The sequence below is a fragment of the Cinclus cinclus genome, chromosome 9, assembly GCF_963662255.1.
Source record: "Cinclus cinclus chromosome 9, bCinCin1.1, whole genome shotgun sequence".
Classification (NCBI taxonomy): Eukaryota; Metazoa; Chordata; class Aves; order Passeriformes; family Cinclidae; genus Cinclus; species Cinclus cinclus.
In genome coordinates this window covers 27,782,600-27,804,003 of record NC_085054.1, presented here as the reverse complement: position 1 = coordinate 27,804,003, position 21,404 = coordinate 27,782,600, and the positions used below count along the sequence as shown (strand labels likewise).

The window sequence follows — 21,404 nt, the reverse complement described above, 5'->3', positions numbered from 1 at the left end:
CAAAAAAAAACCAAAGAAACACCCAAAATGAAAACAAAAATAAAGGGGAAAAAAATCACAAAAAACTCACAAAAAACCAAAATCCCCAATACCCAAAAAAACCCCAAAAAACAAAACCCCAAAAGAACTCAAAACAAAAGCCACAAAATAACCCAAAAAACCACAAAAAAAACCCCAAAATCACAAAAACCCCAAAAAAGCCAAAAACAAAACAACAACAAAAAAAAACACCAAAGGAGACCCAAAAGACCCCAAAGGAGACCCAAAAACAAAATGGGAAAAAACCCCCGAACCATAAAAAAGCCCCAAAATCTCAAACCCACAAAACCCCAGTGAGTACTGCAGAGCTCTCACCGAATGATGACATTAACTGCTTCATATTCCACCACAACAGACTGAACTTCTCCCTTAGCCAGGATTGTTTCCAGGGTGGAGAGGACACTGGACACCTGGGAAACAGGGACAGCACAGTGAGCACCTAGGCACAAATCCCACAGGAGATGGAATTGTTTCCTTCTGGTATTTCCTCCACATTCCACTTGCCAGGACTGTGGATTATCCCAGATCTCATTCTAAAGTGGAATTGTTTCCTTTGGACACTGCCTTCACATTTCACTTCCCAGAATTGGGTTTGGATTATCCCAGATCTCATTCTAAAGTGGAATTGTTTCCTTTGGACACTGCCTTCACATTTCACTTTCCAGAATTGGGTTTGGATTATCCCAGATCTCATTCTAAAGTGGAATTGTTTCCTTCTGGTATTTCCTTGACATTTCACTTTCCAGAATTGTGTTTGGATTATCCCAGATCTCATTCTAAAGTGGAATTGTTTCCTTCTGGTATTTCCTTGACATTTCACTTTCCAGAATTGTGTTTGAATTATCCCAGATCTCATTCTAAACTGGAATTGTTTCCTTTGGACACTGCCTTCACATTTCACTTTCCAGAATTGTGTTTGGATTTTGCCAGATCTCATTCTAAATTGGAATTGTTTTCTTCTGGTATTTCCTTCATATTTCATTTTCCAGGATTGTGTTTGGATTTTGCCAGGTCTCATTTTAAACTGGAATATTCATAACCTTTCTGCCCTGTGACATTTCACCACTTTCTGATAGAAATGCTCCCATTGCAGCTTTCCCCTCAAGGAAAGCAATAATTTCTAGCTCAGGTTTCCCAAGAATTAATACATGGCTGTGAGATTTGATGGGAAATAACCTTTGGGTTCAAAAACTAACGAGCGACAAAGAACTTACCTCCCCTCCCTAGGAAAGGACAGCACCAAATCGAACAAATTAACAAACCCACCTTCCTGAAGCCTCCATTCTGTGAGAAATGAGGCCACCAAAAGCAAAGGGAGGAAGCTCACCTCTTTTTGAACAATCTCTGGAGGAAAAGCCTGCTTGGAGATGACCCAAAGCGCCCGGGTGCGAGTGTTTTTGTCAGAGCATTTCACAGCGACGCTGTTCACGGCTGCCAGCAGCTCCTGGGCTTCAGTGCCTCAAAAACACAAACCATAAACCCTCAGGATCCTGGCCACACACTCCAGCTCCTTCTGCTCCTTTCCATTTGCCCAGGAGCCATTCAGCTGCAAGTCCCAGTGATTTATTGCCTTGAACATCACTTTGGAGCAGTTTTTCTCCTACTAATACAGTAAAAAAGCTGAAAAAATATTAATATATAAATACTAATAATGCAGTGCATCTGGATTACCTTTATAAGAATCCATAAAATTAGAAGATAGCTTCTAATTGCAGAATTACAGGTGCAGAATACACCTGAGTTAAAGATTAACTATTTATTCAAAACGTCTTTCTAGTGAATTTGGTCACAAACTGACATAAATAAATTTATTTTAGAGCACACGAGAGATTTTTTTGTTAATAAAGGTGATAAAATTGTAGCTAATTACACAAAAATTAATAAGGTTAATACAGGCCTTAGATCCAGCTAAGAACACAGCTGGAGGTATCATGTGCTCCTTTAAAATTCGAGGGTAAAAAGTCTGACTTATTGCAATTTTGCACTTTGTGGGTGAATGCTCTCCCAGTCACAGAAATGGGAGGACACTTCCACCCCTCTCCCCCAGGCACAAGTACACAAAAAATGTACAGGAGCTGCTTGTCCTGCCTCCCTTTTCAACTCCCCATTGTTTCCAGGGTTTTGTGATTCCTGCAGCTTGACACTCTGTAACAGAACTGTCATTTATCAACTGGTTAGAAAAAATGAGCTGCGAGAGGGAGGAAAGATACAATAATAGGCAGTATTAGAAATGCCTGGTTCTCACAGGAAAACAGAGGGAATTTTGCATAACAGGAAAGCAGAAGACACTGAAAAAGTTGGGAAGAATCAAAAGACCCAATTTCCAAAGGAAAAATTCCCCCTCCCCTGTAACCAAAAACCTGTGATTTTACCTTGAGGCAAAGCCTCAAATTCTCAAAATCAAAACCTTTTGTGAAAGGGATTTAGCACTTTCTAGGAATGCAGGTCATAGGATTTTGGATTATTTTAGATTAATTTGAAATATTTGGGGCCGGACTAGAGGACCTTTAATGGTCTCCTACAACTCAAACCACTCCATGATGTGATGGAACAAAGGAATCTCCAAGAAAAAGCTGGAAAAGCTCTGCTGTGCACCCACCAAATCCTACAAATAGGTTCTTCACTCTTTTCCCACAAGAATATATTTTTTGATCACTAATTCCACACAATTAATTACTGTATTAATTTCTACCAAAGCATTTAATGAAAACAGAAGTTAGCAAAACAGAATTAGTGTGACAGAATGAAAAATTATCACCACAGTTGTGTAAAAGGTGCAGTCAATGAACTGATTACACTGCCTATTACTGACAAAACTAAAATATATGTTTAAAAAAAAATAAGGAAAGAGCTCTGATGTATATATTTATGCTCACAGTTCATTTGCTTACCAGATAATTCAGCTGTGTTACTTGAATTAAAAGTGCAGAACCCCAAGGCCTGCAATGCTGCATTACTGAGCTCCAAGTTTGGACTGGAAATGTGTGCCTGGGGGAAAAAAAAAAAAACAAACAAACAAAAAAAAAAAAACAAACAAACAAAAAAAAAAACAAAACAAAAAAAACCAAACAAACAAACAAACAAAAAAAAACCAAATCCACAGAATGTCATGTTAGAAAAGTAACTGAGAAATATTGACTTTATTGTTGGAACAGAAACACTTCAGGGATGATGTCAGATGCAAACACTTGGTGAAAAATCCACCCGTGTAGGAAATCCTCCCTGGATTCTGTACACACCAAACCAATAAAAAAATCTGAGGGGCTGAAGGCATTTTAGCTCTCTGTAATTAAAACCTCTTTAATAAAATAAATCCCACACATCCCAAATTTTTCACTTTGGCTGTGTACGTTACGTTTTCTCACTTGACTCTTGCAACTGTTTTGAAGCTTCTAAAACAGAAGGAAAAAATGGCTAAGAATAAACTTTACATTAATCCTTAAAACCCCTTGACATTTACTGCATATTCTGAATTCTGAAGGGTTTCTAAGGCAGCCACAACACACCATCTCTTCTGGCTGGAAGATTTCATTTTACTGTGGCATGCTGCCTGAACACACCCAAGACCTAACATTTTGGGGTTTTTTCTGCAGTAATTCCTCACCACAAGAAAGATCTATTTTGCCAAAAAACCCTCCCTGCTCTGTCACCACCCTGCATTCCTACTGAAGGGTGCATTCCATCTTTCCAACCTTAATGATTCTGGAACTCTATAAATGAACAAAAACATGAGTTTTTCAATGCCCACTGACCTTGCCCAGGAAAATATATTTTTGTTCACTGAGGTGTAAGAGAACTGAATGGAAAAAGCCTACCTTGAACACCTTGCAGAGCTGAGGGAAGTGTTTCCTGACATCTGCAGTGAACGCTTTGCCTCCTTCCCCAGTGAAGCGACTGCAAGGAGCACGAGGGAAAACAAACAATATTTACAGGTTAAACACGTTGTAACTGAATTAACTCTCCATTTCTGACACGTGCCAGGGGATTTTCTTAAAGGAAATCGACACAAAACTGAAGGAGCTGAAGAGCAAAAATGCCACCACAAGGTCTGACCCAGCAGCAAAATCCTGTGTGATAGTGCAAAGTGAGTAATGACTCCTTTTCTGCTTGCAGAACATTTATAAAAACATTAAGGGTTTTCACTTCTTGGTCAGCTTCTACAAAACATTAAAATTAGGATGAAAACATTGCTGCAAATTAGGAAAATGGAAATGCAGGAGGTGAAAAAGCAACTGCTTTTTCCTCAAAAGCAGTTCCAGAATGCAGGAAAATCCTGGGCTGAACAAGCAGCAAGGATGACTTTGCACATACGTGGGGAAAATCCATGCAGGAAAGCTGTAATTGTCCTATAAAACATTACTCATCTTCAAAACCCAAACCGAGCTAAGAGAAATCATCCAGAGACAACCTGAGAAACCTGTTGGTGCTTAATACTTACATCAGGACTTTTTTTTTATTTTTTTTTGCAGTCAGTTCTTTCTAGAAACCTGCAAAATCCGCAATCTGAGTAGCTACAGCTTTTTTAAAGTCACTGCAGAACTGAAGGGAGACACTGAGAGAAAAGAGACGGTGCCTTGTTACGTGATAAAATCCCAAAGACGCAGGTAGAGGCACAGCCTCGTGGGGAAGGAGCTCCTTCCAGAAAGAAACGCAATTAAAACACGGCGAGATCGCTCCAAAACCCGAAAAAAAAAATTAAAAAAAAATTAAAAATTTCACTCTTCCAATCATAAAGCTTTGCCATTAAAAGAAAGGTATTATTTGCCAAGTTTCTTCACGCACCTGCGATGATTCCCCCAAGAGGGCAGGGAAACTCTGGGACGCGCAGACCTTGGGAAGATTGCGCTCCTTCCTCCCTCCTCTTCCTCTCTTGCCTTCCCCGACTCCTCCCTCCCTTTTCCCTCCCCCCCAGCCCCCGCATGTCTCCAGCAGGCCACGCCGGCCCCAGCCCTGCCTCCCTTTTCCCAGCCAGGGCTCCGATCGCCCTCCCGGCTCCCTCCCTGCCCGCAGCCGGCCCGAGCCCTCAGGCCGCCCGGCTCTCCTCCGGCAGCGCGCGCGTTCCCCCCCGCGCTCACCTGACGATGGTGAGGTGCGCGTCCGTCAGCTCTCCCGGCGGCGCCGCGGGGTCCTCCAGGGTATGGAGCAGCGAGCCGAGGCTGGATCCGGCGGAGGGCTCGGGATGGGCAGGATCGGGAGCGGCGGGATCGCGACCGGGGCCGGGATCGCGATCGGGGCCGGGAGCGCTCATGGCGGGGCCGCCCCTCAGCCCCGCACGCCTCCCGCGCTAAGATGGCGGCGCGCGCGGGGCCCGGCGGCGCGCGGGCCTCGACCAATGGGAGCGCGGCCCGGAGATTCCCGCGCCCCGCGGCGGCCCCGCCCTTCGCCGCTGATTGGCGGAGGCGAGGCGGGAAGGGGCGGTGCTGAGGGCGCTGGGGCGGTGCTGAGGGCGCTGGGGCCGAGCCGGGCCCCGGGACCCGCAAATGCCAGGGAAGCGCTCGGGGAGCAGCGGCGGAAAAGGAGGGACCGGCCGAGTCCGCCTCTTGCTCCTGCCCTGCAATCCCGCCCTGCGCGTGCCTCAGAGCGCTGCTGCAGCAGCTCCGGCAGCCTCGCGGCCGTGTCCGTCCGCGGTGAGCCTGGGCAATGGCGGAGCAGCCTGTGCTGGAAGAAGATTTCCCTCATTTCCCACCTCAGCATGGCCTGCCGCAGCTGCAGGCGTCCCCTGCTCCCTCAGAGCTGCGATCGGGGCTGCCCCTGGGGAGGAAGCCGTAGGTCAGCTCACGTGAGCTCAAATCCTTAATTAATGACTGGAGATAAACTTCCAGCTCCACAGGAAGGAATTCCCACCTGTACGGGATATCCCGGCAGGGATGAAATGGGAAATCCCGGCCCTGACAGCGAATCCGAAGGGTTGGAAAATCTTTTTCGGTAGAAGCAGGCCAAGGCTGAGTTTTTTTCTCTGTCACCTCCAGGCATTCCCTGTGCCAGCGGGAATTCCTGTCCTCGGAAAGATCTTCTCAAAAAAAAAAAAAAAAAAAAAACCAACCAAAAAAAAAAAACAAACATGGGGATACCAAGTATTCCCTGGTTCTCGTCCATATCAATCCTGTCGCTTCTCAGTTAAAGAAAGAGCACCACCACCACCACCACCAACAAAAAAAACCAAACAAACCGCACCCCGAGTTCGTAAATAAAATCTTAACATTCTACTTATGCTTCTTATTCTCTTCCCTAGGCAAGCGCTGTTGCTGATCTTGGAATAAAATGGGAATTGTGTTATACAGCAAGCACTGTGGACGCAAGGTGGCAGGATTAAAAAGCGCATTTTAGGTACAGTCACATCCCATAAATGTGGGAGAAATACTAAACTTGGTTCGTGGAGGTTTGTGGAATAAAGTGCTGGAAATAACCAGGAGAGAAGCTGCTTGTTCTCCAGCATAGCCAGAAATCAGGATTGTATTCCCGGTGAAATCACAATAAAAGCTCAGAAATGAAATGGATTTAAACAGTCGAGAATTAGAAGAAATAAAGCAAAAATGGGGCTGATTAGCTGTGAGCAAAACCATTCCTGATGAACTCGGATGATGAGGAGTACAAATTCTCCAAACAAAATTGAATTCACGGGGGAAATCCTTACAGGGCATTAGATTTCAGCAGATCTCAAGAAAACACTCAGAAATAAACTTAGAACTTATTTATTCTTAAATAAACACGATGTGTTGAAATCTGGAACAGGAAACAAAAATAACTCACTGCAAGCTGGGTTGATTAGAACAGAGGTAGCTTTAATGCTGCTTCAATTAAAAAATGGACAAGGATTTAAATTCCTCCTTAATTTAAGTTTAAGCAATTTAAACCAGAAGGGTTTTAAACCCATGTAAACAACGCCCGACACCTCCGTGGTGTCTTGGTGAGAAGTTCCTCCTGCTGCTGCTTCATTTTTTTATTAAAGTTTTGAAAGTTTTATTCTCATTACCAAGTCATTCCTTTAATAGTTTTTCTTTTTTTTTATTAAGTGAAAGGATTTCAACAGCTCTTTGGATGAGGAAACCCCGAATCCATCTGATTTCTGATGGATGTGGTAATAAAATTAAAATGTGGATCCAACTTCGATCCTGTGCTGCTTCCCAGTCTGCCAGATCATTCACAAGTTGAATTTTTTTTGTCTCAAAAATAAGTTTACACTGAAGGACCTTAAGAGTTCAAGAAAATCAGAAAATAACAGTAATGTGTAGAGAATAGGGGGAGAAAAGCAACATTCTAAAAAATAAATATGTGGAAATCAAGGGAAATAAGGAGAGAAGAGCCTGCTAAGTTCAAAAATTGTAACAGTCACACAAAAAGATTGTTCAAGTGGTGCAAGAAATGAGGAGAAGGAGCAGTTTATATAGAAAAATAATTTCTTAAGTCTTTGGTAGCATTGAATTCTTCAGCTTTTTACAGTACTTATATGGTAAAAATAATTGCCTATGATCAATGAAAGCATATTTTATAATTTATTCCCTAGCGGAGTTTATTAAAACAGAAAAGCCAAGGAGGAAAACTCAAAGATGAAGAAAAAAATCTTACGTGAAGACACAAAAACCAAACTCCTGCCATCACAAAATCCCAAATTTTCCTGACAAAAAGTTGTTTTTCCCTTGGGATGTGCCATTCCTGTCCCTGGCAGTGTCCGGGGTGCTGTAGCGGATCTGGATAATTTTTAAATCTTTGGTATCAATGAATTCTTCAGATTCTCACCGTAATTCTAAAAATATTTTTCTATTACCGTGTAATCATATAATTTATTCCCTAGCGAACTTTCATAAAATGTAAAACACAAAACAGGAAATCTCAAGAGATGCAAAAATAACTTTGTGAAGACACAAAAACCAAACTCCTGCCATCACATAAGCCCGAATTTTCTTAATAAAAAGTTGTTTTTCCCTTGGGATGTGCCATTCCTGCTGCTGGCAGTGCCCGGGGTGCTGTATCAGATCAGGATAATTTTTAAATCTTTGGTATCAATGAATTCTTCAGATTTTTACAGTACTAAGATTGTAAATATTTTTCTATGATCCGTGTAAGCGTATTTTATAATTTCTTCCCTAGCGGAATTTATTAAAACGGAAAAACCAAAAAAAGGAGAAACTCAAGAGATGCAAAAATAACTTCGTGAAGACACAAAACCCAAACTCCTGCCATCACAAAATCCCGAATTTTCCTGACAAAAAGTTGTTTTTCCCTTGGGATGTGCCATTCCTGTCCCTGGCAGTGTCCAGGGTGCTGTAGCGGATCTGGAACCCTCCGGCTGTGACCGACGCGTCCGACAGGAACTTGAGCGTCATCACATTCCCTGTGCCAGCAAAAGGGAACAGCGCCACAAAATTGGGATTTTTTCCATAGGTTTGGGGAGGGTTTTTAAATTTTTTCCAGGTGGGTTTTGGGTTTTAAGGGCTTTTTCTAAATATGTTCATTGGGTATTTACGGTTTTTTTAGAGTAGTTTTTGGTGTTTTCAGATCTATTTTGGGGTTTTTAAGGGCTTTTTCAGATCTATTTTTGGGTTTTTTCGCATCTGTTTTTGGGTTTTTAAAGGTTTTTTTCAGATCTATTTTTGGGTTTTAAAGGGTTTTTTTCAGGTGTGTTTTTGGGTTTTTAAGGTTTTTTTCAGATCTATTTTTAAGGGTTTTTTTTTTTTTTCCATACCTATTTTTAGGAGTTAAGGGTTTTTCTCAGATCTATGTTTTGGTTTTTTAAGTTTTTTCAGATACATTTTTTTGAATTTTAAGGGGCTTTTTTTCAGATCTCTTTTTGTTTTTTTTTAACGTTTTTTAGATCTATGTTTTTGGTTTTCAATTTCTTTTTCAGGTGTGTTTTTGGTTATAAGGCCTTTTTCTAAATATGTTTATTGGGTCTTTATGTTTTTTCAGATATGTTTTTGGGTTTTTTATGGGGTTTTTTCAGGTATATTTTTTGGGTTTTTAAGATTTTTCAGATATATTTTTAAGGGTTTTTTTTAGATATATTTTTAGAAGTTAAGGTATTTTTTTTAGATATTTTTGGGTTTTTATCTTTCATCAGATATATTTTTTTCGGTTTTAATTTTTTTTTTCCAGGTGTGTTTTGGGTTTAAAGATCTTTTTCCAAATATATTTATTGGGTATTTAAGTTTTTTCAGATCTATGTTTGGGGTTTTCAGATCTATTTGGGGTTTTTAAGGTTTTTTTTAAGATATATTTTTGTGTTTTTTCAGCTATATTTTGTGTTTAAGCTTTTTCAGATCTATTTTTAGAAGTTAAGAGTATTTTTCAGGTTTATTTTTGCATTTTAACTTTTTTCAGATTTTTTTTGCATTTTAAGGTTTTTTCTGTTACATTTTTGGGGAGTCTAAGTTTTTTCATATATATTTTTTTAGTTTTAACTTTTTAAATGTGTTTTTCTGAGTTTTAATGGGGTTTTTCAGATTTAATTTTAGTTTTTCAAATTTATTTCAGACATCTTTTGGGTTTTAAGCGTTTTTTTCAGATACATTGTTCTGGTTTTAAAGTTTTTTCAGGTATTTTTTGGGGGGTTTAAAATTTTTTCCCAGATACATTTTTGGGGGTTTGAAGTTTTTTTTTTTTTAATTTCTCTCCAATTAGGCCGACTTACATTTAATTAGAAGTCATTAATTGGCTTTTTTATTTCCCCCAAAAAGTGCAAATAAATTACCTGTGCTAATGATGTCATCTGGCAATTCATCTCCACAAAACCTGGGGGAAAAAAAATGAAATTGTGGTGATTAAAAGTAATGGGAATTATGGCACAGCCCCGCTCTATGGCATAAATTGAATATGAAATATATGATATATAATATGTTATGTATTATATACTATGTTACATAATATATTTTATATTCTAGATGCACTATACACTATATTATCTTTACTATATATTATTACATAGGATATTGAATACAAAATATAGAATATAAAATATGTATATATAATTTTCTGTTCTGTATTTTTGATTTTAGGTTTTAGATTTCATATTTTATGTTAGACTTAATATTCTACATTTTATAGTTAATACTTCATATTTTATATTCTATATTCTGTATTTCACATTTTATATCCTACACTTATAACTATCACATTAATTTAACAATTTATCATTTTTATACACCATTCTCCTGAAGGAGGGCAGACAAATCAAACATTAAATTTCCTTTACCTTCCCACAAAGCCATTAATGTCGTTGTGGCTTTCGAGGAAATCTGCCAGGCTATATTCTATATTCTATATTCTATATTCTATATTCTATATTCTATATTCTATATTCTACATTCTACATTCTATATTCTATATTCTATGTATTCTATGTATTCTATATTCTATATTCTATATTCTACATTCTACTTTACCTCCCCACAAAGCCGTTGATGTTGTCGTAGCTGTCGTAGATTTCCAGGAAATCTGCCAGGCTATGTTTTACATTCTACATTCTATATTTTACATTCTATATTCTATATTTTACATTCTGTATCCTATATTTTACATTCTATATTCTACATTCTGTATTCTGTATTTTACATTCTACTTTACCTCCCCACAAAGCCGTTGATGTCGTCGTAGCTGTCGTAGATTTCCAGGAAATCCGCCAGGCTATGTTTTACATTCTATATTCTATATTTTACATTCTGTATCCTATATTTTACATTCTATATTCTACATTCTGTATTCTATATTTTACATTCTACTTTACCTCCCCACAAAGCCGTTGATGTCGTCGTAGCTGTCGTAGATTTCCAGGAAATCTGCCAGGCTATGTTTTACATTCTACATTCTATATTTTACATTCTATATTCTATATTTTACATTCTGTATCCTATATTTTACATTCTATATTCTACATTCTGTATTCTATATTTTACATTCTACTTTACCTCCCCACAAAGCCGTTGATGTCGTCGTAGCTGTCGTAGATTTCCAGGAAATCCGCCAGGCTATGTTTTACATTCTATATTCTATATTTTACATTCTATATTCTATATTTTACATTCTGTATCCTATATTTTACATTCTATATTCTACATTCTGTATTCTATATTTTACATTCTACTTTACCTCCCCACAAAGCCGTTGATGTCGTCGTAGCTGTCGTAGATTTCCAGGAAATCTGCCAGGCTATGTTTTACATTCTACATTCTATATTTTACATTCTATATTCTATATTTTACATTCTGTATCCTATATTTTACATTCTATATTCTACATTCTGTATTCTATATTTTACATTCTACTTTACCTCCCCACAAAGCCATTGATGTCGTCGTAGCTGTCGTAGATTTCCAGGAAATCCGCCAGGCTATGTTTTACATTCTATATTCTATATTTTACATTCTGTATCCTATATTTTACATTCTATATTCTACATTCTGTATTCTGTATTTTACATTCTACTTTACCTCCCCACAAAGCCGTTGATGTCGTCGTAGCTGTCGTAGATTTCCAGGAAATCTGCCAGGCACGCCGTGTCCTCCTCCACGTCGAAGTCCAGGAACTGCAGCCGGATCCTCTGCCCGTACCTGACCCGGATGTGCCAGTAACAAATCTGCTCGTTCTCGTACTCCTTGGGGTACCCTGGGGACTTGAACACGTGTTTGGAATCCGTGAACACCCCGCCACACTCCTTCCCTGCCACGGAAATAAATCAATCCAGGGTGAGTTCAGATTTTAAGTGAATTGAATCTGCAGGCGCTTGGAGATCTGTAGGGAATCCCACAGCAACATCCAGAGGGACAGAGCTTCTCCTGAGTTCACCTGGTGAGTGGCAGTTGTTCCTTGCTTTTGGAAGGAGGTATTTGGGAAGCAGGAGGCGTGAGCCAAGCCTCAGTGAGTTCACAGGAAAAGAAATTCACGGGAAAATTCACTTTCGTTGCCTTCAGTGGGTTTGGGGCCAGAGCTGCGCTTAATATAAAAAAGGCATTTGGGATTTCTGCCTCTCTAAAGCTTCCCAGCTGTACTTGGAATTCACGGTGACGCTCAGATCCATCCTTTCTTCTTCAAAAACCTCTTGAAGAGTGTCTGCTACAGCTGGTGATCACACACCTGCTGTTGTACTCCTGTTGTTCCTGCTCTGTGTTCCTTTAGGGATAAAAACACTCCTGCTTTGATCCAGGGGCCACTTGACAGTGGGGCTGAGCAAACAGGGAATTCCTGCCTGAATGGGGGATTTCTCTCAGTTTAGAGAGCTGGGAATGTTCACTTGGAGAAGCTCCAGTAATACCTCGGAGCCCTTTCCGGGACCTGAAGGGGCTCCAGGACAGCTGGAGAGGGATATGGGAGATGGGATGGAGGGACAGGACACAGGGAATGACTTCTCACTGCCAGAGGGCAGGAATGAATGGGATACTGGGAATTGGGAATTCCTGGCTGGGATGGAATTCCCAGAGCAGCTGTGGCTGCCCCTGGATCCCTGGAAGTGTCCAAGGCCAGGTTGGATGGGGTTGGAGCAGCCTGGGACACTGGAAGGTATCCATGCCATGGCAAGGGTGGCACTGGATGGGCTTTGAGATCCCTTCCAACCCAACCCATTCTATGATTCCATTGTTCCATGGTCACTGTTAGGTGGGATGAACACTTCAAACACCCAAACAGTTCCACGAGTTCCTCTTGCCATCCTTGTCCTCCTGGAGCAGAGCACTGGCTCAGTTCTGACCAAAATTTGTCTCTGTTCCCCCAGGCTGCTCGTGTCCCACCTGCACAGCCCTGCCAGGCTCTGCACACCCTGAACACAAATCTCAGTGCTGGACACTCGTGGCTGTGTAAGTTTGGCAATTCAGACCCTGAACACAAATCCCCTCAGTGCTGGAGAACCTTGTCTGTGATATTTTGGCAGCTCTGGTTTCCTTTTGTGCTCTGGCCAGACTCAGCAGCTCCCCGTGGGCCAGAGGAGAGGCTGACAAAGGCCACGGTCCCATGCAGAAATTCGGAGGGCAGGAGTCTCTCTGCAGCTCTCTTTGTGTGCAGAACATCTGGGAACAGCCCCCACCCCACAGAGCTATTTGATGAACATAAACAAACCCCAGCCCTGGGAGCACAAACAAAATGTGCACAGCTGTGCACACGTCACAGCCAAGGCCGAGTCTGGCTCTGCCAGGCAGGGCTGGGAGCAGCACAGAGCCAAGCTCAGCTTTGCTTTCCTTCCTGGTGCCACGTTTGCCATGTCCCCTGCGAGGGGAAGGGACACCAAACTGAGGTGTGGGTCCTGCTGTCACCTGCAGTGCAGTGTGGAGGGGTTGGAGTGTATAAAATAGAAACCTCTCTGAGTCCATCAGAAATAAAAAAAGAATTCAGGGACTGAATTAAAGCCCTCAGAGAAATTAAAATATATTAAGCCACACAAACATGATGTACAAGTGTGAGTTTAGTTTTGAAGAATACACTTGAAGTGCCTTAAGAGAGTAAAAAGCCCTAAAGCCTAAATGTCAGTCATTTAGCTCCAGACACAAAGAAAACATAGCAGAACTTTGCCTGTACTTCTAGATAAAACAGATAAAACCATTTGCATGAATAGGTAGAGCTGTGTGTGTAAATTATGTGTACGGTCTGCCACTGCTTCAGCACTTTAGAACTGAGCTCTGCTAGGTGCAGGAAGAATGTTTTAGAGTCGTGTTTTTAGCTGATGGGATGATTTCTGAATAAAATCCCCTGCACTGGGGTGAGAGAGAAAGGAGAAGGAAAGGAGGGAGAAGAAAAAGAAGAAAGGTGTGGGAGCTGCTGTTGCTGCTGCTGCTTCTGCTCAGGACTCTATGCCAAAAAAACGTTTAGTTTTTAGCTTTTAGCACAGACTTTAATCCTCTGAATTCTTGCCTTTAAGACTGATGCATTCCTGCAATAAGCAGCTTTACAACTGCTCTTGTCTCTTTGAAGACCCAGACCCACGAAAATCTCGAGGGGGATGTCTCTCTGCTGAGGTTCTTGTCAGTGCTGTTGGAACTCTGATCTGCTCTGGAGATCCACTTTGCCTCATCTAATTTCACACAGAGCACTGCTGGGAGCTGGTGGGAGTTTCGTAGAAACACAGACTTACAGGATGGTTTCGATGGAAAGGATTAAAACTCATCCCTTGCCATGGCAGGGACACCTTCCACTATTATCCCAGGCTGCTCCAAGCCCTGTCCAGGCTGGCATTGGACATTCCAGGGATCCAGGGGCAGCCACAGCTGCTCTGGGAAACCTGTGCACCCTGTCCACCCTCCCAGGGAACAATTCCTCCCTTGTACAAGCTCCTGAGAATGGCAGTCCCAGACAGGGCATTGGTTTTCAGAGCTGTTCTATGTCAGACATGAAATTTAGCCTGTTGCAGGCAGAATACCTCAGATCATGGGCAGAAATCCCTGAGATTATTCAGATAAATTGTGGGTTAAATGCAAAAGAGGACAAAGGAGTTGTCCTCACCATTGGGGTTGTAGCAGTAGGCGTCCCACCTCTCGCTCTTGTTGAGGCGAATTCCATAATCAACAATTCCAGTCTTGCCAAAGCCACAGTTGGCTCCAGCTTTGACTATGGGATAACCAACTCTGCCCTTTGCCATCCAGCCAGCAGCACACACGTGGAAACCTGCAGCAGAGGGAAAACGAGACGTGGATCTGATCAGTCCTGACCTTCTCTTGTTCAACAAAATCTTGCTCAAGCTGACGGCTCGATGACCTGGGTTGTGACTGCTCTGATAGAAACTGAGCTACATAGGACGTGGAGAGGATAATTTTAAATACAGAGGATAAAATTGAATTGTATTCTTCACAAAGTGATTCATCTGAAACCCCAAATCAAATGCAGATGGACTGCACAGTTCCCTGGGCAGTCAGTTTTAAGTGCTCTACCAGCACTTGAAATCAAATTATCCACTGGATGAGTTTTCCAAGGGTGTTCTCTGTTTCCCTTTCAAAGCCACACAAATTTACTCAAGAGTTCTCAGCATTAAGTTCTAAAAATACACAAAATACTACAGACAAATACTACAGGCAGATAAAATCCCCAAGTATTTGCTTAAAACACTTTCGATTTAAATTTAAATACCTGAAATGCCTCAAGAATTTCTTGCCAAACAGAAAAGTCCTGTTAATGCATTTTGTGGCTGAGCACTTGACACCAACAGCCAAAGAATGCAATGTTGTTCACCCTCTGGTAGAGACCCATCCAATGTTTTCATGGAGAGGAACTGGAACAAATTTGTGGCATCTTAGGGCTCCAAGCTCTTCAGAAGAAGCAAAAATACCCTTTTTACTTGTGCTGGTACTGGGAGCCAGCTTCTGACTTGACACACAGTGAAAAAATGTCTGAAGTGGGGGATATTTTCCATTGTTTTGACAGAGCTCTGAATGAATGAAGAACTTACTGGGAATTAGCTGGAAAAACAGGGCACCCCTCACTCAGCTCCACTTTCACTCCGTTCACAGCACACGTTCCCTTGCAGGGAAAATATCTTGGTGGAAACAAAAGATGTTGAGTGGTTGGAGTGAGTCTAGAGGAGGTCAGAAGATGCTCCCAGGGCTGGAGCCAGGCTGGGAGAGCTGGGAATGTTCCCCTGGAGAAGGGAAGGATGCAGGGAAGGCTTCCAGCACATTCCAGGGCCTGAAGGGGCTCCAGGAGAGCTGGAGAGGGACTGGGGACAAGGGATGGAGGGACAGGACACAGGGAATGGTTCCCACTGCCAGAGGGCAGGGATGGGTGGGATACTGGGAATTGGGAATTCCTGACTGGGAGGGTGGGGACACCCTGGCACTCATCATGCTCAGTCACCAAGCGGGCAGCTCGGACAAAAACCCACAGAGTTTACAAATCTGACAACAGATACAACACACCAACACCCGCCCTCTGAAGGAGACCCACGAGTGCCATGGATTTTTCCAGACCTATTTTCCGGGCTGCCTCCAGCTGCTGGTACGTGGCCAGGTGTCCTCCCTCGTACTCGCACACGGCCTTGGCCTCGGCGTAGGTGAGCCGGTACTTGCCGGAGCGCGCCTCGCGGTGATACACGCCTGCCGCTCGCTCTGGGGGGACACACGGGGACCAGCAGGGTCAGCGACAGCTCCAGGATGATCCAGCGGCTCCCACAGCACGGCAGGGCCCGCTGATCCTCGGCAAGGGGAGGAGGGAATGGTCAGTGGGGCCATGCAGGGGGCAGCAGGAAAGATCATCCATCCAAAATGGAGAGGATGTGTGACACACAATGGGATGTGTGACACCCAATGGGATGGGTGACACACAATGGGATGTGTGACACCCAATGGGATGGGTGACACACAATGGGATGGGTGACACACAATGGGATGTGTGACACCCAATGGGATGGGTGACACCCAATGGGATGGGTGACACCCAATGGGATGGGTGACACCCAATGGGATGGGTGACACCCAATGGGATGGGTGACACCCAATGGGATGGGTGACACACAATGGGATGGGTGACACACAATGGGATGGGTGACACCCAATGGGATGGGTGACACACAATGGGATGTGTGACACCCAATGGGATGGGTGACACAAAGGTTGGAATTGTGGGAAGAGTTCACAACAGATCCTGGGTAGTTTGTGAATGACAGAAAATCAAACAGATCTGGGAAGGCTCCCCAGGGATGATCCCCAGGGATGATTCTCAGGGATGTTCCCCAGGGGTGACTCCCAGGGATGATCCCCAGGGGTGACTCCCAGGGATGATCCTGGGGCAGTTGCCATGGGAACCACGAGGATCAGCATCCCCAGCTCTGTGCGTCCCATTGGACTCTGGGCAAGCTCCTCCTGATCCCTACCACAGCATCCTGCTGGCTGGAACTCCAAGAGCCTTTGCAAGATGAATCAGAGCTTTGTTTTGAATCTCCAGAGAAGTGAAATCACAGCTACTTGGATAGAGGAGAGGCAGAAATTAAAGTGGGGGGGGGGGGGGGAAATGTCAAATAAAAATATCTGAGTGTGTGTCACAAAGGGCAGGACCAGAACAATTGCTGGCTGACATTTCTGCTGCACAGAAATCACTTTCTTCTTTTTTTTTTTTTTTTTTTTTTTTTTTTTTACTTTGCCGTGGCAAGTCTGAGATAAAAGAGCTTTCCAAGGAAACCTAGAAACTGCCAGTGCTGCTGAGAGTTTTATAATCTTTGCGTGTTGCACTTGTCTGGTGCCATATGCGTGGAAATCTGTCCCAGCAGCAATCTGCAGATCTAATCTGAAGGGGCTTTTTGTTTAGGTCTCACTTCTACTTAGCATAATCTGAGAGGAATGGCTGTCTGCAGCTCTGCCCAGCCAACTGAGAAAAGATGGAGAGCAGGGAGCATTTCTACAGTAGTTATTTGCAGCATAAAAGTAAGGAATGTATTTTCTAGGGACGCGCTTGGAGTCAGTGCTTTTGGCCGGGTTACGGGAGGTTTTTTTAAAAAAAGCCACTGAATTGTGGTTGGGAATGGTGAGAGCCCTTAACAGACACAGGATGATGCTTGCCAGGGTGGATTTTGGACCTGTAGTCGCTGGCCTTGTGCCCAGAGAAATAAATTATATTGCTGACAACAGTCTCAGGAGAGGGAGAGCCTCCTTCTGCAACATCCCTGGGAATATCTCTGGCGTGGATAACAGCTCCTCCAGGGAAAAAATCTTCCTGAAGGAGCCAGTAACAACCCCCAGCTGGGGATCGTGGCATGTTCTGTTGCAAAAACTCCTTTTTAATTAAGAATTTACTCGTAGGAAGTATTACTTTTCATTCTGTCAATAGTCTGTCATGGCTAAGCTCCTGAGAAATCAAGCGAAATCAGCTCAGAGTTGGGAATGTTGGGATGGGAAATGCAGGGCTGGTAAATCCCTGAATCCCTGAGGAACTGGCACGGTGCTGAAGCTCAGGGGACAGCCTGGAATCCACATTATTGATCCCTGCAGAGCCCAGGGAAGGGATCTGGAAGGTGATTGGGAATACACTGATTGTATTCCTTGAGCTCTCAGAGCTGCCACTACAAACTCACCTCTTTTAGCTGGTGTTTTTTCACCTGGCAATATTGTTTGCAGATCTTTTCCCTCTAAAGGTATCTCCCCTCACTTATGGCTGGAATGTCACCATGGACAGGCAGCAGATTTTCCAGAATATTTCTGGGAAGATCAGCTCTTCACAGAGCCTGGGAGCAACAGCAGCACTGCCCCGTGAGGAGCGAGCAGCTTTCATCTCTTCCATTCCTCTGCACCATGGAAAAAGAGCCTTTGGGAAAACCAGACCACACACACGTCCTGCCCCCAGCCCTGAGAGCTGCCTCTGGGTGTCCCACTCTAGTGACACAGCATTCCCTCACAGAAAATCCTAATTAACTGATGGCATCTTGCACTGGAAATTTTTTTTCCCCCCTCCCTGTTAATTCCACGTGGGGCTGTGCAGGGAGATAAACTCAACATAAAACACAGACCTGGGGCAGAGCAGGGTGAGCTCTTCATTCCCATATTTATGTCTCTGGATACACTTCCACATACATGGAAATTCACAGGAAAATGCACACCAATTGCTATTTATGGAGTTGAGCTCACAACCCTGTAAATAAACCTGAAGGAAATGCTGCTTTTTTATTTTTTTTTTTTTTTTCCTGGCAAGCACAAGCACGTGCCACAGGTTCCACGGCTCACAGGCCATGTTTGCTCCAACTCCCACTTGTTAAAATGCCTCCATGGAGCCCAGGGACAGCAGGATCCTGCAGGGACAGTGACCCTCAGCTCACCCCCAGCAGCAGGAGGAATTTGGCTCATTAAAGTACCTGCAATATGCACGAAGCCAATGCAAAGTGCCAGATAAAGAGGAATATTTCATTTTTAAGCAGACGGTGGCCACCTAGACTGCTGGCAGGGGCCTGTGCTGCTCAGAGAACTTCACCCCTAAAATCCCGTGGTACTGAGAACTGGCACTGGAATGAGCCCAGGAGAAAATCTGGGCAAGACTGTGCCAACCCCTCCTCCTCAGCTGAGAATAAACCCCTGGGCACAACGTGCTGGTGGCAACAAAAAAAAAAAAAAAAAAAGAATTAAAAAATGAGCAGCACTGAAATTCCACGGGCACCAGGAATACGTTCCCAAGGAGGGGACAGCAGCACTGGCCGAGGAGCAGGAGAGGTTTGGTCACAAGGAAAAAGGTGAAAGCCAGGAGCAAAAGGGAAATCTTCCTGAATTTTGGGGTTTGGTTCTTTATGAGGAGAGGAGAAAAGCAAACCTCAGATGTCAGAGTGCATCCCCAGGTTTTATTCCACTGATTCTCAAGCACAGTGAGGCTGACATTGGGGTGACTTCTTTTGCTATTCAAGTTATTTTATTTTAAATGCAAAGAAGCATGAAGTGGATGGCTGCAAGTTTGCCAGTTTTATCTTCATTTAGACACAGAGCCACTGAATTCCATTGGTAATTCAATTAACTGCACTCTGAGGTTCATTTCAATAATGTCATTGCTGTACTTACACAAGATGGTGCACTTCTATTTTGGTTTGTTTGTTTAGAGAAAGCCATCAGGTTTTTTACCCCCCCCCCATTTATTTTTATTTACTCTCCTGGTAAATGTTTAGAGGTGTAGCCAAGCAGAATTTTATGATGCATTCCAATTAGCACACAGTTGCTCCATTTTAAAGGATTTAAAAGATTTTTCTTCCACTTGACTTCAATTCATGAAACTGCTCAAATGATCGCTGTTATCCCAAATTTTGGAACAGCAGAGGTGGAGCATGGAGCTGCCAAGCTGCTCTCTCTTGGAGTTCTCCCCACCTGAGCACCCTCAGGAATTGTGAGGCACAGCAGGCACGGGGGTGAGGGGAAAGAGGAGTCATTAAAAACGTGCAGCCAAATGGAAAAGATAATTTCTGTGCCTCGTTTGTGCTCCTGGTGCTTTGCAGGCTCCACGTGGTGGCTCATGAGACACCTGAGCACCGCCAGCTCCAGGGATTCCTGAAAAATCCTCAGGGAAACACAGGACATTCTGCGTGGGAGGAAGGATTTGGAATTATTTGTCTGAAAAACAGAGCCCTGGCTGCATGCCTTGATTTTGGCACCCTCTGCTCTATCCTGAGTGAGGTCTCTGTTGTGTTGGGTAATTACAGCGAGCTATAAAAGAACCCTCAGAGCCCTTGAAACCCACTTGAGGTACAAAAAACCATTCCCACAGCATTTTTATGTTGCCCTTTTGAAATCTCAGTGCTGCTGAATGACGAGAACAAACCAATGGCCCAAACATCCCCATTCCTGCACTTTTCCAGAAAGCCAGGAAATATTCTCACTATTATTTCCAGATCATTTAGTTTCACATGCAGGACCCCAGGCATGGGAAGTATGTTCATGCAGAAAGTGATTCATTCTTTTGGCAAATGTTTCTTTTCAGGCTCGTTTTCCCCCAAAAACAAAGCCACCGTTCTTGGATGAACTCAGTTTTCACTTTGCCTGCTGCTGCAGGGAAATACATTCAGATGGAACGTATAATTGCCTTTTAAAATAAATAAATACCTTTCCCTGCAGTTCGGTGAAACTCTACAAATAGTAAGCTTTTACAAAGGGACAGTCGCTCCTCAGGTGGAGCAACTTCAGTAAGTTTCAGTGCAGAATTTGGCTGGCACCAATGCCCAGCTCAGCTTTGCTGGGTGCTCATCCTTCCCCTGCTGCACAAACGATCGATTGGTGATCAGGAAACGATTCCTTACCTAACCAGATGGAGTTGTGCAGCACCCCATCCTTGAAGCCCCACGCTCCAGCCTCGTCCCACAGCAGGGCGGAGAAGAAGAGCAGTGCAATCATCTCCAGGGCACCGAGGGGCTGCGGATATTCCCGGCTCCCACGCTCCAGGCTGGCTCTGCAGCTGGCTCGATCCTCCTGCAACATCTGGGAGCCAGATCTTAAATAGAGTGCTCAGCTGTGAGGTCAGCAGGGCTGCTCCAATTGTGCTGCTGCTCTTCTTACCCAACTGCTGGGGTGTCTGCGGCGCTCCATGTGACTCACGGCTGGCTCTGCTCCTTCCCAGCCTGGCCAAGAATCCATCCCAATCCATCCCATCCCATCCCATCCCATCCCATCCCATCCCATCCCATCCCATCCCATCCCATCCCATCCCGTCTGTCCCGTCCTGTCCCTCGCTGCTGCAGCACACACGGACACTGCCCCAGCCCAGCTCCGTCCACTCCTCAGCGCTGCCTGCCTTCAGACTGCACACAATAAAACCAGGAGCCAGCCTGTCTGCTCAGTGTTTGCAGTCACAGCATTCACAGCATCCAAGAGATCCCACACTCTCATCCTTACACATTCCCTAAAAGATCCCACACTCTCACCCTCATTTAAACATTCCCTAAAAGATCCCACACACTCCTCTCACCCTTACACATTCCCTAAAAGATCCCAAACACCCCTCTC

General features: G+C 43.7%; 2 protein-coding genes across 4 annotated transcripts in view; both read right to left on the bottom strand.

Moving 5' to 3' along the window:
- RIF1 (replication timing regulatory factor 1) overlaps positions 1–5,287 on the bottom strand; it is a 45,072-nt gene extending 39,785 nt beyond the window's left edge. The window contains exons 1-5 of the mRNA XM_062498030.1: positions 5,115–5,287; positions 3,855–3,933; positions 2,931–3,027; positions 1,367–1,497; positions 355–449 (exon numbers count right to left, since the gene is read on the bottom strand). Of these exons, the coding sequence (XP_062354014.1) occupies positions 355–449; positions 1,367–1,497; positions 2,931–3,027; positions 3,855–3,933; positions 5,115–5,287 (575 nt within the window). The remainder of the gene's footprint in view (positions 1–354; positions 450–1,366; positions 1,498–2,930; positions 3,028–3,854; positions 3,934–5,114) is intronic.
- A 1,397-nt stretch (positions 5,288–6,684) lies between these two features.
- Positions 6,685–20,810, bottom strand: TNFAIP6 (TNF alpha induced protein 6). 3 transcript variants are annotated; one of them, XM_062498397.1, is made up of 6 exons: positions 20,702–20,810; positions 15,915–16,052; positions 14,458–14,619; positions 11,463–11,691; positions 9,728–9,768; positions 6,685–8,371 (listed from the first exon to the last, which is right to left on the bottom strand). In XM_062498397.1, exons 1-6 carry the CDS (start codon positions 20,793–20,795, stop codon positions 8,220–8,222), a joined length of 816 nt encoding a protein of 271 aa, XP_062354381.1. In that variant the 5' UTR covers positions 20,796–20,810; the 3' UTR covers positions 6,685–8,219. The 3 variants fall into 3 exon arrangements, 1 of the variants encoding a protein (XP_062354381.1); XR_009933434.1 differs by lacking the exons at positions 11,463–11,691; positions 14,458–14,619; positions 15,915–16,052; positions 20,702–20,810 and adding an exon at positions 10,419–11,451 and having other exon boundaries at positions 8,306–8,371; XR_009933433.1 differs by lacking the exons at positions 11,463–11,691; positions 14,458–14,619; positions 15,915–16,052; positions 20,702–20,810 and adding an exon at positions 10,600–11,451 and having other exon boundaries at positions 8,235–9,768.
- Between the last annotated feature and the right edge of the window lie 594 nt (positions 20,811–21,404).